Genomic DNA, 16,056 nt, shown 5'->3' with positions numbered 1-16,056 from the left:
TAGGAAATGTGACAGTAGAAAAATAACAGCAGAAAAATAATGGGACAAATAAGAGATACTGACAGGTTTAGTGTTAGGGTTAAGGTCAGTGTGAGGGTGAGGGTGAGGGTAAAAAAGAATTTGGTATGTGCATCCATACAGAAATAATAGGCCAGAGTACCATATTCTGAAAGTAATAAGCACAGGTTGAGGGACCCCAGACATTATATCAAACGTAGCACAAATATCAGGACCAGAGTGGGGACAGAATTAGGACAAATTGATACTGTTCACACAGTGGTGAAAATGAAATGAAATGAGTGGAGAATGAATGGCCAAGTCATGTTGTTGTTGCTGATTCACTTCCTTCAATGGATGCAATTATGGAATAATTAGTTAATAATTGTAGCAGCTTGGTGAGCATTGATCCTCTCCTTTCTAACTTTTAAGTGTATTAATGCCACGACTGGGTACTATATAGGTAATACGCATATGATGTAAGTACTAGCCTACACCAGACTTTGTCTTTTCAGACTTGATGCTGAATAGCTTATACACAATAACTCCAAAGCAGGCCTATAGTAGGCTTACTGGAAGGACCATAGTAAGTTTCCATAGAGATCTGCCCAATCACAATGTGTCATGGTGATGAACCCAGAACAGGTTGTGAAGGAAGTAAGAGATGCATGGGTATGCAGTAAACTCTATGTGAAACAACTGGGGTGACAGGGGTAACCAGATGGCTGAAATGTACAGAAGGCTGAACTAGATGTGGCCTCCATAACATGAAGCCTATGAAAAAAAGGGACTAAACAGAACCAGAGGTCCCACTAAATATTAGGAAATGTATGTCTGCCATTCAATGCAAATGGCTTCTGTGATGATGTATGTGATATGGTGGAATACACCCACAGTGGGTTTGGGAGGTCTGAACATTTGAGTGACTTACGCATAATGCTCCAGATATTCTCCCAGTGGACTGATATTTAATATATGCATTCATAGCAATATGCATTAAATAATATTAGTTATATTTTAGTGTTTAATATGAAGAATAAGATACCAAACTAACACAAACACATACTTTACTCTGGTAGGCTTTGAATTTGGTTGCATATGTTTTTTTTTATTTATTTTTTTTATACTCATATGCCCCCTACAGGTAAGCATTTTTTGTAATTATAATTATTATTATTATTTTTAATTTAAAAATCCTCCATAAACTAATTCAGTTTCAACTTTAATTTATTAAATATGTGTAAGTTGCGTCGTAAACAGTGCATTTGAATATAGTAAAAGCATACAAGAAATGTGGATCATGTCATGGTTATTAATTGTTTATGCAGGGACATTAATAACAGACTACACTTGTACAATATTTAGGTTGTCTGTGATACAGTGATACATAATCAAGCAAATAGTATTACAGGTGGCCACACCAACAATCTGCTTTTTGAGTGTCTGTTTCACAATTTAGTGGTGGAATAACAAGAAATTCTGAGAGCTTTCATATATATATATATATATATATATATATATATATATATATATATATATATATATATAAATAAACACAGCTTGGAAAAATAACAACCTGACTGGTTAAACAGCATCATATATAATAAACTTGATAGTATCAAAAGATTGATCATTTTTTTTTTTTTTTACATTTCTCAAGCATCATGCACCATATTTGGCGCAAAACGACAGACTAGTGGCACTAACTGATGTACATACCACAGAACAGTAAACTGTATTCATATACTGTACAGTGGTAGCCTTTGGAGAAAGTTTTTTTGCTTCAGCCTGCTGATGTGTGCACTTGCTCTCTGCAAGAAAAGCATCCTCTGAATGTATTTTGGATGTTTTTCAGCATTCCCCATAAATATTCTTCCAAAAGTACAAAAAACACAACCAACAAATTACTGCAGTTGGAGTTTACTTCCTGCAAGACATTTCTGAATCACTTTAGAATGAACTTTTAGCTTTGCATAATAACTATAACAAGCATTTCATGCTGCCAAGTGTTTGTCTTACTGATAGAACTATGTTGAACAACTTAAAATGGAATGTGTTGCATGTCATTTGAGGACAATAAACATCTGCAGCAGTGAAAATATTTACTTTAGAACATTACTGATTACATCTACATCTAGTCATTTTAAAGAAATGTTGCATGTACAAAAAGTGAGAAATTACATTTGTTAAGTATTTTTTTCAAAGATTCTTCTTCCTCAGTCACCTGACCAACATGATCTATTTATGACGGCTTCCTCTCCTTTTCATAGCAGCCGTGCACTGGGGGCAGTACCACTTTCCTTTTGGAGCTTCTGTTAATCCAACACATCCATAATGGAACCACTCTATGGGACACTGCAACAAATATATTTCTCCATTAAAACATATGTGTAGTGTTGTTATTAATTAATCTGTAGGTTAAATAAGAATAATATAACAAGCAGATGCCTTCAGAGTTACGATGCAATAAATTACACTGTTCTTGAATTACTGTGAGAGGCATCGTTACATTTTTTTATCATCCAGTAAAACAAAGTTTTGATATCCAGTCTACAGTAACAAAATGTGTTTAATTTCAAGGTAATCCACCGCAAGGTACTGTACACAGAGCTGAGAAACAATATCCTTAAAAAGACAATGGATTAAATTAAGTTCCAAATTGTAGGCCTGTAGCTATGGAAGTCTTTGTAATGCACCACACATATGAGTTTCAGAAATGGAGATATAACGTTTATCACAAATACAATCTTGACAATGTGTATTATTGGGTTGAGTAAATACAATATAATATACTTACATCTTGATTATCACAGCCGACCATTTCTCCATAAGACACCTGGATACATAAAAATACAATTTAAATCAAACAGTATTTAAAAAATAATGATTATCACATCCATCGGTGTACAGCCTGTTAAATACAGATAGCTTTAGAGCCAAATAACTTATCTTATGCATTACTTTTTAATCCAACCCTCCAATCCTAACTATCTAACATAATGCATTTAGTTTATTCAATGGGATCCATGGAGGGCTTGCGAAACAGACTGATTAATAAGATGGTGATATTCTAATTCATATCTACACAAGAGAATAAAATGAAGAATTCCAGTAGATGTTTTAGCCACACAAACCACAAAACCTACCTGATTGCAAATACAATAGCGTGGCTCATTCGGATCATATGCCCAGTCAACCTGATTGTTTGAGTCTGATTCTGGAAGTACAGAGGCTTGCTGAGAAAGTTCCTGTGCCAGAGCCGATGACGATGAACAGGAAGACAGGGATGACGATGAAGAGGAGGATGAAGACTGATGGTTTGAAGACTTGGTATTGCTTCTGTAAAACAATGTAAAACCACTTGTTTTTACATGGGTGTGTAAACTATCACAATTACAATCAAAGATGCATAACTATTGTGAATTAAAACAATCATTTTTAATTAGTCAAAGCACAAATGTTTTGTTTTGCTTTAAATGTATCCCCAAACAAAAAAGTCACAATATTACTTTTTACCAAAAAGTTATAAAAATAAATATATAAACTAAGAAAAGTAACTTACTTGGTTTTACGACCACTCCGTGAGTCAGAAGAGGATGAAGTCAATGTTTGAGTCAGGGTAGATGCCAAAGCCGACGATGAATACCCGGTGGATTCTCTTGATAAAGAAAACTCCCTTGTAAGTTGGAAGTCATTATTTTTAATAGCTTCATAACTAGCCTTTAAACTAGATGTTCTTCTGCCTTCCTTCATCTGAAAAATACATGGATGTTATATTTTAACACAAATTTATTTTTATTCCAATATTTCAAGAATGTTTTACTCCTACATGCGTCAGTGGTTTAGATTAAAACTTTATTTTTTGAAAATTATTACCCAGTAGATAAGAGTCCCTACAGAGAAAGATATAAGAATCTTATATAAAATGCTGAAGCTCGGTAAAGTAATATACTAAAGGAATAGACGCTTAATCTGTAAAACAAGATATGTGTTTCCATCTCGGGGTTCTGAGGACACTGATCTATGCTCTCACCTCTAATGGTCTATGGTCTAAAAAATAATGTAATTGTATGTAAAAATAATGTGATATCTTGTAACAATTGTAAGTCGCCCTAGATAAGGGCGTCTGCTAAGAAAGAAATAATAATAATAAATTAGTACACATAGTTAAGTGGGATTTTTGAAGACTAGTGCTAATCGTGATGCAATGGGCAACCTAATTAACTTGGCTAACTTATGTTTGAACATGACTAAGAAAAAAAATGCAACACCTAAAAAGAACAAATTTGACAATTTACATTGACTGAACCAATGGACAGTATTGTAAAGAGGTACTGCATCTAAAAAATTTGCATTAGAGATTTATATTTCACTCAGCAAAACCACGCACACCCTCCTAGAATACCATGTTGTCTTTCAACAGCAGTAATAAAGCCAGTTATGTAGTCTCACCACAGGAGCACAGTAAACATTGTATTGTTACCTGTGCTGTTGCTTGTACTGCCTGGGCAGCTGCCATGGTGATGGCACCAGCACCAGCTCCAGCTCCTGAAGGTAATGAGCTGAGATTGTAAGATGTAAGGGGCTGAGATGAGTTAACACTATAAACGTTGTTTGAAGAGGATGATAAACTACTGATGCGACAACCTATAAAAGAAGAAAAACTGTTAAAACAAGAAAGTGTACTCTATGGCCCATTAATAACATATAAAAAATGCAAGATATGACAACACATTCATTATTTATTTAGTGTGGCCAATTATTTTACCGTCAAATTTCTCCCCAATTCTCCAAATATTTTTTCTCCTCACTGCAGCAATTCCCCCACACAACTCTGGAGACCTGAAGGTTCAGTGGGCGTCCTCCGATCCCACGACCAAGCCAGCTTCCTCTTTTACATCCAGGAACTCGAGAGCAGATGTCAGCAAGCTACCAGCCTCTTGAGGACAAAGGCCAGCCCTGCAGGTGCCCACTCTGAGCTCACAGGGCACCTGGCCAACAGGGTTCACTATAGCGTAATGAGGAGAAGCAGTCCCTGCCAGTTTTGCCTATTAAACCCATGGGACCGCCAGAGCCAAAGTGACATTCTCTGGGGATTCATGAGGGAAGACCAGCGACTCCACACAGCCAGGACGCAAACCTTAGCTGTATGACTCACCCTGCACACCATGCTGCTGTGCTTTACCAAGTGAGCAACACAGGATTTATTACATTTTTAAGATAATCAAGGTTGCATAAAATATACTTCTATTGTGTAAGGAAACAATTTGAATACATAAAATGTTCTGTGGTGTTATCATAAGGAAAAGAAAAAGCTCTACTACCCGGCGTATTTTCTTTTGAAGCATCTGAAGTGAGTGTAGACAGAAGAGCTTCGGATTTAAATTTCTTTTCAGGAATATGCTCTGTGGTATGATGGGTAGGAGTAGTATATTTTCTTTCTGCCAACAAAAAAGTTGCATTTAGAATACCACTGAAACAAACATACTACAAGTTTTCAAAAAACAGTAGTGAGCTGAAATAATTGCTTACTTTCTACAGAAGTGTGCGAGTGGGCATGGTGGTTGTTCACCGGCTGTGATGGACTATCCAGTTCTAGAGAGCCTGTGAGAAAACAAAGATATACACATAGCTGAAATGTTGCTATTATATTTCTTGTGAAAAACATGTATTAGGGAAGAAATACACTATGAAGCAGTCTATGATCTGAACAGTGACAGATCGAAATACCACCGGGTATTCCCCAAGGTGTAACTGATTGGCCCACTTATTAACATTAGTAAAGACATAAATACAGCAGAATGGACTCCACAAAACATTAAGTTTATACATTTTAAAGATAAAGTACAGTATTAAGATGCACTAAATTTTAGATCATTTAGGTTTAGACCCCATGGCGTGACAGAATGCCATTAAGAAGACATGCAAGAAAAGCTGAAGAAGCATACTGTGATGACCATTACCAAGTTCTCCACATAAATTTCATTAACAGCTCTCTTTGCCACAGGGATTGACGTACATCATAGCCATAATGAAAGGTCCAAAAATGCCAATCATTCACTTCTTTAATCAAGTCAATAACTTGTGTAACAGACCTTGTGTCAGTTTAAAAAATGTTTGTTTGAAAGAGAAGAATCTCAGAGTGTGTTGGAAAATTCACTTTTACAATAAAACTTAAATACTGCTGTAAATGAACTTGTTTTAAGTTTAAAAACGTGACTGGTTGCACCAGAGTAACTTCACTTGAAATATAACTGGCATTAAATACTTTAAATAATGTCTGATATATACAGTGCCTTGCGAAAGTATTCGGCCCCCTTGAACTTTGCGACCTTTTGCCACATTTCAGGCTTCAAACATAAAGATATGAAACTGTAATTTTTTGTGAAGAATCAACAAGTGGGACACAATCATGAAGTGGAACGAAATTTATTGGATATTTCAAACTTTTTTAACAAATAAAAAACTGAAAAATTGGGCGTGCAAAATTATTCAGCCCCTTTACTTTCAGTGCAGCAAACTCTCTCCAGAAGTTCAGTGAGGATCTCTGAATGATCCAATGTTGACCTAAATGACTAATGATGATAAATAGAATCCACCTGTGTGTAATCAAGTCTCCGTATAAATGCACCTGCACTGTGATAGTCTCAGAGGTCCGTTTAAAGCGCAGAGAGCATCACGAAGAACAAGGAACACACCAGGCAGGTCCGAGATACTGTTGTGGAGAATTTTAAAGCCGGATTTGGATACAAAAAGATTTCCCAAGCTTTAAACATCCCAAGGAGCACTGTGCAAGCGATAATATTGAAATGGAAGGAGTATCAGCTCATACAAGGAGAAGACTGATCAGAGATGCAGCCAAGAGGCCCATGATCACTCTGGATGAACTGCAGAGATCTACAGCTGAGGTGGGAGACTCTGTCCATAGGACAACAATCAGTCGTATACTGCACAAATCTGGCCTTTATGGAAGAGTGGCAAGAAGAAAGCCATTTCTTAAAGATATCCATAAAAAGTGTTGTTTACAGTTTGCCACAAGCCACCTGGGAGACACACCAAACATGTGGAAGAAGGTGCTCTGGTCAGATGAAACCAAAAGCGAACTTTTTGGCAACAATGCAAAACGTTATGTTTGGCGTAAAAGCAACACAGCTCATCACCCTGAACACACCATCCCCACTGTCAAACATGGTGGTGGCAGCATCATGGTTTGGGCCTGCTTTTCTTCAGCAGGGACAGGGAAGATGGTTAAAATTGATGGGAAGATGGATGGAGCCAAATACAGGACCATTCTGGAAGAAAACCTGATGGAGTCTGCAAAAGACCTGAGACTGGGACGGAGATTTGTCTTCCAACAAGACAATGATCCAAAACATAAAGCAAAATCTACAATGGAATGGTTCACAAATAAACATATCCAGGTGTTAGAATGGCCAAGTCAAAGTCCAGACCTGAATCCAATAGAGAATCTGTGGAAAGAACTGAAAACTGCTGTTCACAAATGCTCTCCATCCAACCTCACTGAGCTCGAGCTGTTTTGCAAGGAGGAATGGGCAAAAATTTCAGTCTCTCGATGTGCAAAACTGATAGAGACATACCCCAAGCGACTTACACCTGTAATCGCAGCAAAAGGTGGCGCTACAAAGTATTAACTTAAGGGGGCTGAATAATTTTGCACACCCAATTTTTCAGTTTTTTATTTGTTAAAAAAGTTTGAAATATCCAATAAATTTCGTTCCACTTCATGATTGTGTCCCACTTGTTGCTGATTCTTCACAAAAAATTACAGTTTCATATCTTTATGTTTGAAGCCTGAAATGTGGCAAAAGGTCGCAAAGTTCAAGGGGGCCGAATACTTTCGCAAGGCACTGTAGTTCATAAAGTACACCAGTTTTTAAAACAGCTCAGGCATATCAAACCTACACAGTAACAATACACAGAACATGAAGAAGAAGAAGAAAAAACAGGAGACTTGGAGGGATTGAAAGGGTGTGGGGAAACTGATTAAGTATCACTCAAACTTGGAATTTATAACAATTACCAATGGTGAACTGTTGAGTGACCTTGACTGTAACCTGCTATACAATAGTTTGGCTTAACTGATCTTTGAATTATATACAATTGCAGACGGACTCTGGTCCGAATCCGGACCGCAAGTCATATGCCAATCTGTTTTTACTTGCATTCACATTGGAAATGCTGTGAATTTTTCATACAACATAATTCTTATGAGAGTGTGGTACGCAAGGGTACAGTATGTGTCGCTGTGATAGTATTATTATTATTATTATTTGTTTATTTAGCAGATGCCTTTATCCAAGGCGACTTACAGAGACTAGGGTGTGTGAACTATGCATCAGCTGCAAAGTTACTTACAATTACATCTCACCCGAAAGACAGAGCACAAGGAGGTTAAGTGACTTGCTCAGGGTCACACAATGAGTCAGTGGCTGAGGTGGGATTTGAACCGGGGACCTCCTGGTTACAAGCCCCTTTCTTTAACCACTGGACCACATAGTCTCCTACACAGTAAGAAGCAGATACTCAGTGCGAGCTATTAATGAAACAAAATGTACAAGTCAACAGTATGCAGCTCAAATGCAGTGAAACTCAGTGCGCTGGCTGCTGTGGTCTGTTTTATAAGCGTAAACATATCCCTTCTCCATGGCTAAAAAAACAACCGTCATTAGTATTTTTTTTTTTTTTTTTTAAATACACAATTAAGATACAATTTTCATACCTTATGATACAAGCTCAGAAAATCACACTTCACAGAGACCAAGAAAATAATGACAAGTACTGGTGCTACAAAGCCCATTTTTGTTAAGTAGCTTTTCCAAGCCGATTAAAAAATATTACCGGTACCAGTAAAACATACAATATAATGCTCGTTTTAAAGTCAACTTGTATTTGTGTTACAGATGGTACTCCTGACTCGGGGAAAGCACACAATATGTTACCGTACTGTACTACTCGGGTCTACAAAACGTCACTTTGCAAGCAATAGTAGCGCAATGGACAAAACCCCGGCCATGACAGATCGCATCATTCCATGATCCACTAAAATTTGCTATGTGTGCAAAGCTTAGCAATGAGTATGCTGTTTTTATTGGCGATTAAAATTGCCCAATTCTGCGATCCAAGTCTTACAACACATGCAGTTAAAATGTCTCTTGTCTTAAGTATCTGCAGATCACACTGTGTGTGCGGATATTCGTTCTCCAAGACGAACATTATTAATATTAACATCAGCGTTCTACTCTGACTGATGCAAATCTTTGCATGTCTCTATAGCTCTTGCTGAGCTCACCTGTAACTCAAGGCCCTTAAGAACCTGCTACTTCTCCCACTTGCTGCGAGTATTAGCCGATTATAAATGTACTGAATGTAAAATTACTGTACTTCTTATTTGTAAGGTGTTTTTATTAATTCACTTGAAAGAGAAAGCAGAGTAATTTTTCAGTTCATTTTCTTTCTTCTTTTCAGTTTTGGTTGCTACAATTTGCTTTGTTTTTGCAATGGTGAAACACGTTTGGCTCTGCTAACACAGACACATGAGAATACAGTAGTTATACACATCTATGGTTATGGCAGAGAAATAACTCTTGCAGTAACAAGTCAGTAAAGTAGGCAGACTAGTAAAAATGGGACAGTTTTGTAGCTCTGTGTTTGTTTGAAAATGTGCTGTAATCGAGAATTTTGGACCTTCACTAAAATAATTGATTACCCCTGCCCTATTGTATACAATGCTAATGTCTTTGGTCTGTGGTATCACATTTGAGAAGGGTGAAAGGATAACACAACAAGTTCAATATGTTTCTGTAAGTGTTTGAGGTGTTCTATAGAAATACTAGAATGTTTATGGTTTGTATTACAGCATGCAAATTGTAAACACTTTAAGTCCCCACAATATTAGGTTACTATGAATACTGTTTATATGAAGAATAATAAACTCACGTCTTTCTAATATTTCTGTAATTCCAGCATTATCTGCTTCCAGTTCCATTTTGAACTTTGCAAGTTCTTGGTCCAGCTTTCTTAGATGTCGGTCAACCTGTTTTGATAACATTATAAAAGAATCACCTAATAACACACCAAAAAATGATCCCTGACGTGCATGAAACCTAATTATACACAGTGAGTTTAATAGTATTCTCCAGATCTGAAATGCACGCATTCGTATTTTTTTTTTTTTTTCCATTTAAACTTTATTCTGACGACTTGGGATCATTTAGGTAGATTAAAACAGAGCTTTAGATTGACATCTAGTGGTACTATCTGTACACTGCAGTTTTTCAATCTATTATATGTTTTGGTAAAATAAATGTCAAATCTACATTTAAAGATTATTTAAGTAAATACTTACCAAGTCATATATCTGATTTGCTAACTGAACTTTTTCATCTGCATCTTCCAAAGCTTTATAATAATCCTTCAAAAGAAACAATGAAATAATTTGGTCATATTGAAAAAAAACTAAATATGATACTTGTCACATGAAAAAAATATATATTAAAATTTAAAAAAATATATATTATATTATAATATCTATCTATCTATCTATATATAAAAAGGTATAAACCACGATGGGCCGTGCAGTTCCCATGATATATACCACGCCTGGGGTGGTGTATATCATTGGTGGTGCCTTTAACCACCCCAGAAGTGGTATATATCATCGGAACCGTACGGCCCGAAGTGGTTTATACCGCTTATAACACAGCTACCTGTCATTTGTGGGAAGAAAAATAATTAAAATAATTAAAACACACTTAAATTAAGACAAAACCAGAAACTTTTATTGTGTAGACATCCGCAGTGTAATATAGTCCCAAATTTAATTTAATTCATTGTTTGCTTATTAAAAAATAAATTACAGTTTATTGTAAAGTACCATCTCACAAGAAACTGGTGGACTGAATACAAGCTGTGATGATGGGTAGAGTTTCAAATGACACTAAGGAAGTAAGGAGAGTAGCTGCGATGGAGACTGAAGCCAGATCTTGAAGCGAGTTTGTGAACTCGTTATATGCGACTCACACATATTCCTGTACGTTTTCATCCTTTTGGATCACAAAATATGTTTTTGTTAGTTGTCGTCACCCTTGCGTCTAAGTCATGTCAGATTAAGTTGACAATCGAACCAGACTTTACGCACCGATCCAACCGCGGTGTCAGAGGACAGTACCTCAGTTTCCTGCAGACGCTTAAAATCCAGGCCGGTAATTCAGTGGGTGGTGTCTGGCCTTGTCATTACCTGCTTTTCTAAGAGTTTTCCTGACTGACAGGAGTACATTATTGCTGGTTTTAAACTCACTGTCAGCAGAGATGTTAAAACTTCTACTGTTAAAATATGTATTTAGTCCAGCTCAGTGTTATGGAACTGGAGACTGAATACTGGTCCTCAGTTGAACTTCTTGCACTGGCATAAAATTCCCTTATGTTGTTGAGATTTTTGGACTTATTTCCATAAAATGAATGTCCATATTTTTTTCTTTAATTACATTAACCAGCCCATGCTGTATTTTTTGTGTGTGTTTTTTTCAATCTTTGTTTTCTTCTATTTCATTTAGCTGTTCCTCATCTACTGTTATGTGTCAACTCTTGCTGGTGCACTTATTTTATTTGTATTTTTTTCAGATGGACTGCTGTCTTCACTCAGAAAGTTGGTGTTGTACCAGGTATGTGGAGTTTCATCCCCAAATACGCTGTTTAACCAATCAGAGGTTGTTATTTTTCCTAGCCGTGTTTCTCATATATATATATATATATATATATATATATATATATATATATATATATATATATATATATATATAGTGCCTTGCAAAAGTATTCAGACCCCTGACCAATTCTCTCATATTACTGAATTACAAATGGTACATTGAAATTTCGTTCTGTTTGATATTTTATTTTAAAACACTGAAACTCAAAATCAATTATTGTAAGGTGACATTGGTTTTATATTGGGAAATATTTTTAAGAAAAATAAAAAACTGAAATATCTTGCTTGCATAAGTATTCAACCTCTGTGCTGTGGAAGCTCCCAGTTTACACCGATGAAAGAAATTGCCCTAACGAGGACACAATTACCTTACCATTGGCCTCCACCTGTGAAGCATTAAAGTTGCTGTCACATTTTCTGGATAAAAACCCCACTGTTGAAGGATCATTGGTCAGGCTGTGAATCTGAAGGAAAATGAAGACCAAAGAGCATTCTACAGAAGTTAAAGTAATACAAATGCATAGATTAGGGAAAGGGTACAAAATAATATCCAAGTGTTTGGATATCCCAGTGAGCACAGTTGGATCAATAATCAGGAAGTGGAAGCTGCATCACACCACCCAGGCACTGCCAAGAAAAGGCCGTCCCTCAAAACTCAGCGCTCAAACAAGGAGACTTGTGAGAGAAGCCACAGAGAGGCCAACAATCACTTTGTAGGAGCTAGAGTTCAGTGGCTGGGAGTGGAGTAAAGGTGCACCAGTCAACCATATCAAGAGCTCTGCATAACACTGGCCTGTATGGGAGGGTGGCAAGAAAGAAGCCGTTACTCAAAAAGTACCATCTGAAAGCACGTCTGAAATTTGCCAGAAAGCATGAGTGACCCAGCTGCGATGTGGGAAAAGGTTTTGTGGTCAGATGAGACCAAGATAGAGCTTTTTGGCCAAAACTCAAAGCGCTATGTGTGGTGCAAACCTAACACTGCCCATGCCTCAAGACACACCATCCCTACAGTGAAGTATGGTGGTGGCAGCATCATGCTGTGGGGATGCTTCTCATCAGCAGGGACTGGGCATCTTGTTAAAATCGAAGGAAGAATGGGAAATACTGCAAGAGAACCTGCTTTAGTCCGCTCAAAAACTGAAGCTTGGGAGGAAATTCACCTTTCAGCAGGACAATGATCCCAAGCACAAGGCCAAAGCAACATTGGAGTGGCTCAAGAACAAAAAGGTGAATGTCCAACAGTGGCCCAGTCAAAGTCCTGATCTCAATCCCATTGAGAATCTGATGCACTATTTGAAAATTACGGTCCACAAGCGTCGTCCAACCAACCTGAATAACCTGGAGCAAATCTGCCAAGAAGAATGGGCCAAAATCACTACGACACTGTGTGCAAAGCTGGTACACACTTACCCCAAAAGACTTAAAGCTGTTATTGCAGCGAAAGGTGGCTCTACCAAATATTAATGTATGGGGGTTGAATATTTATGCAAGCAAGATATTTCAGTTTTTTATTTTTCTTAAAAATATTTCCCAACATAAAACCAATGTTACCTTACAATAATTGATTTTGAGTTTCAGTGTTTTAAAATAAAATATCAAACAGAACGAAATGTCAATGTACCATTTGTAATTCAGTAATATGAGAGAATTGGTCAGGGGTCTGAATACTCTTGCAAGGCACTAATATATATATATATATATATATATATATATATATATATATATATATATATATATATATATATATATATATATATGGCAAGTTTTGATTGAATAACTACTGATTTCAGCTTTATCAGTTACATATATGTCCATCTTTGTTTAATTTTGAATAATTACAATAGAAGTCAAGGGGATGCCATGTCTGTGTAGCCAGGTCTTCAAATTTAAAAGTGGATGCTGCAGGTGGACAGCTCATCGGGGAAAATCTAATTTATCTTTAAAACTGAACAGTGCAGACGTATAGGCGGGCATATTGTATTGTTCAGTACGAGTCACCAAGATTACTGATGTTTATCTTTCTGTACAGATAATAATGTTGAAAATGTTAAAACAGGTAGGCTTAATCCTACCAAACAACTGTTTTGGGAACAAAGACGTTACCTTTTTAATTGTTTCCATTTGCTCCTCTTTCCATTCAGGCTTGTTCTTCTTTGCATTAATAAAAAATTCATTCACTCTGTGTTCTAGTTGATCCATGGCATCTGCAGAACAAACAGAAACATGATCTTACTACTTCATAAATGAGTTGTTTACCATGCCAAACCTTTTTAATAAGCACTCCGAATATGACATTCCTGTATGTATATATTTCAGAGGGTGACAAGTAACTTTAAGACAGATGTAATCTTAAATCTATATTGTAAATATTTCATTTGGGGAAAAAACCTGAAAGTCAACAACTACTGTTTCTAATGGAATGGGAGTGTACATAAAATTATGAAATAACACCACATTCATCATATTGTAGTGTTTACATTTGTATTGGACATTGTGGGTTCAAGTCAAAATGAGCACCCTAGTTTTACCCTTATTTGATGACATTATATATATATATATATATATATATATATATATATATATATATATATATATATATATATATATAAATTGAAAACAGTATAATTCTGTTACAGCACTTTGTGTTATAACCAAGGATAAGTGGGTCTGGGGTTATGACTTTTCTTAAATATGTAAATGCCTTAAAATGGTACAATGAGAACACAGTAACACCTTGAGCTGGTTCTGTAATGTGAGACACACAATAACATGCTTTTTAATGTCATCCCTTTCTTTGCTATGTTCTCTAAATGTAGTAAACACTCAAGAACAATCATTCTAATAAATCAGTGACATCACTTGGGTAATGCATTTTGTGTTTTCGCCAACTCGAGCTGTAATATTTTTGTACATTTTGTAACACTAACAAACTTCCTACCAGAAGTTTGCATCTTTTATCTAAGGCTTGTTTTCAAACATTGGCTTTGTCATTTTGTAATTTGTCATTTTAAGGCATGGATAGTGTAAAAAAATGAAATGCAACATAATATTATTATTATTATTATTATTATTATTATTATTATTATTATAAACCACGGCTATGTTTTTAAAGGGTCACGTTGCAGCAATGCGTACTCTGAACTTGCAGGTCCATTTCTCTCATTTCCGTAAACCTGTCGCGCAGATCCATGGGAAGCTGTTCGATCACTGCCAAAACAGAGAAAAAAACAAAGAGAATACATAGTCAGTCCGTCAACAACAAGCACAGCTAAACGGCGAATATACCCCGCCTAACCCACACTACTTGCCACTATTAAATGTCTAAACGTAATGCTCACTCTCCAAGTAGTCTTCTAGGTACAGCATGTTGACCAAATTGATGTTTTTAGAGTTTTATTCAAAGAATGTATATCTTTCAATATGGCGCCGCCTTCTCCTACAGCTTCAGAAAAAAAAATGTTGGTCTCCAGTTGAGGTCAACCTGGCCGACGCGCGTAATCACGCGCATTAGGATTGGTAGGATTCAGCAGTGACGCCATCACACCGGTTCCTGAGCAAGGTTTTATAGTAGTTGAAGTTTTAAACCTTGCAATTATGCGCCACAGTCATGAAAATGGACTACAAGGTCCACAATTCTTTGTAAATACGTAATATTGACTGTCGGTACAATAGGGAAAAAGATAAGAGGGCGACGATATACACAACATGCATTGAATAAACCAATATCAGTTATAATAGTTTGAATAATTGAGCGACACAGGATTTCATGTCTTCTTTAATTGGCCTGCCACAGTTTGTCAAATAACAATGAAACCATGAACACGTTTTTACAAATGGACCCCATTTCACTGCTAAGATCGTGAGCCATTAAAATAAAAAAGTTGAGGTGTTCTGAAAATGGGCTACAAGTTTCTCAGTACATGCATTGCATCTTCAAAGCATAACCCTGGATTTGTGTTTGTGCATGCATGAAATCCTTTCTTTTCCAATAACCTGCTGTAAACTTTATGGTCTTGCATATCTTGTGTGATCAAAGCATGATCCTTTTTTTGTTTTTTGTATGGGCTTGGATAGAGGAGCAGAACACTGAAAATCAACTAATAATTAAAGTTCCTAATGGGAAAGAAGCTGCAACATGAGACAAACAATGTATACAAATATAGTTTGAGATAAGGCAGCATTAGCTACATATAAAGCAACCAAAGTGGGAGCTCTACTCATCCAGCATAGAACTTAAGTGCTGCTGGAGAATCATAGCATTGTGTGAACTGCTGTGAACCGACAGTACTGCTGAATGACAGAAATAGTGGTTTACAAAGCAGTTTTACTGTACT

The 16,056-nt window shown here is 36.5% G+C and overlaps 1 protein-coding gene across 1 annotated transcript; it reads right to left on the bottom strand.

Moving 5' to 3' along the window:
* Positions 1–1,300: 1,300 nt before the first annotated feature.
* On the bottom strand, positions 1,301–15,229 carry LOC117414829 (inhibitor of growth protein 3-like). The gene is made up of 12 exons (XM_059027201.1): positions 15,061–15,229; positions 14,858–14,929; positions 13,826–13,926; positions 10,364–10,429; positions 9,955–10,051; positions 5,530–5,601; positions 5,322–5,438; positions 4,481–4,644; positions 3,560–3,750; positions 3,144–3,336; positions 2,795–2,833; positions 1,301–2,352 (listed from the first exon to the last, which is right to left on the bottom strand). The coding sequence occupies exons 1-12, from the start codon at positions 15,086–15,088 to the stop codon at positions 2,236–2,238; spliced, it is 1,257 nt and encodes a 418-aa protein (XP_058883184.1). The 5' UTR covers positions 15,089–15,229; the 3' UTR covers positions 1,301–2,235.
* Positions 15,230–16,056: the final 827 nt, after the last annotated feature.

The sequence above is a fragment of the Acipenser ruthenus genome, chromosome 7 (assembly GCF_902713425.1).
Source record: "Acipenser ruthenus chromosome 7, fAciRut3.2 maternal haplotype, whole genome shotgun sequence".
Lineage (NCBI taxonomy): Eukaryota > Metazoa > Chordata > Actinopteri > Acipenseriformes > Acipenseridae > Acipenser > Acipenser ruthenus.
Note: the sequence above shows the minus strand (reverse complement) of the source record. Positions and strands in the feature narration are given on the sequence as shown.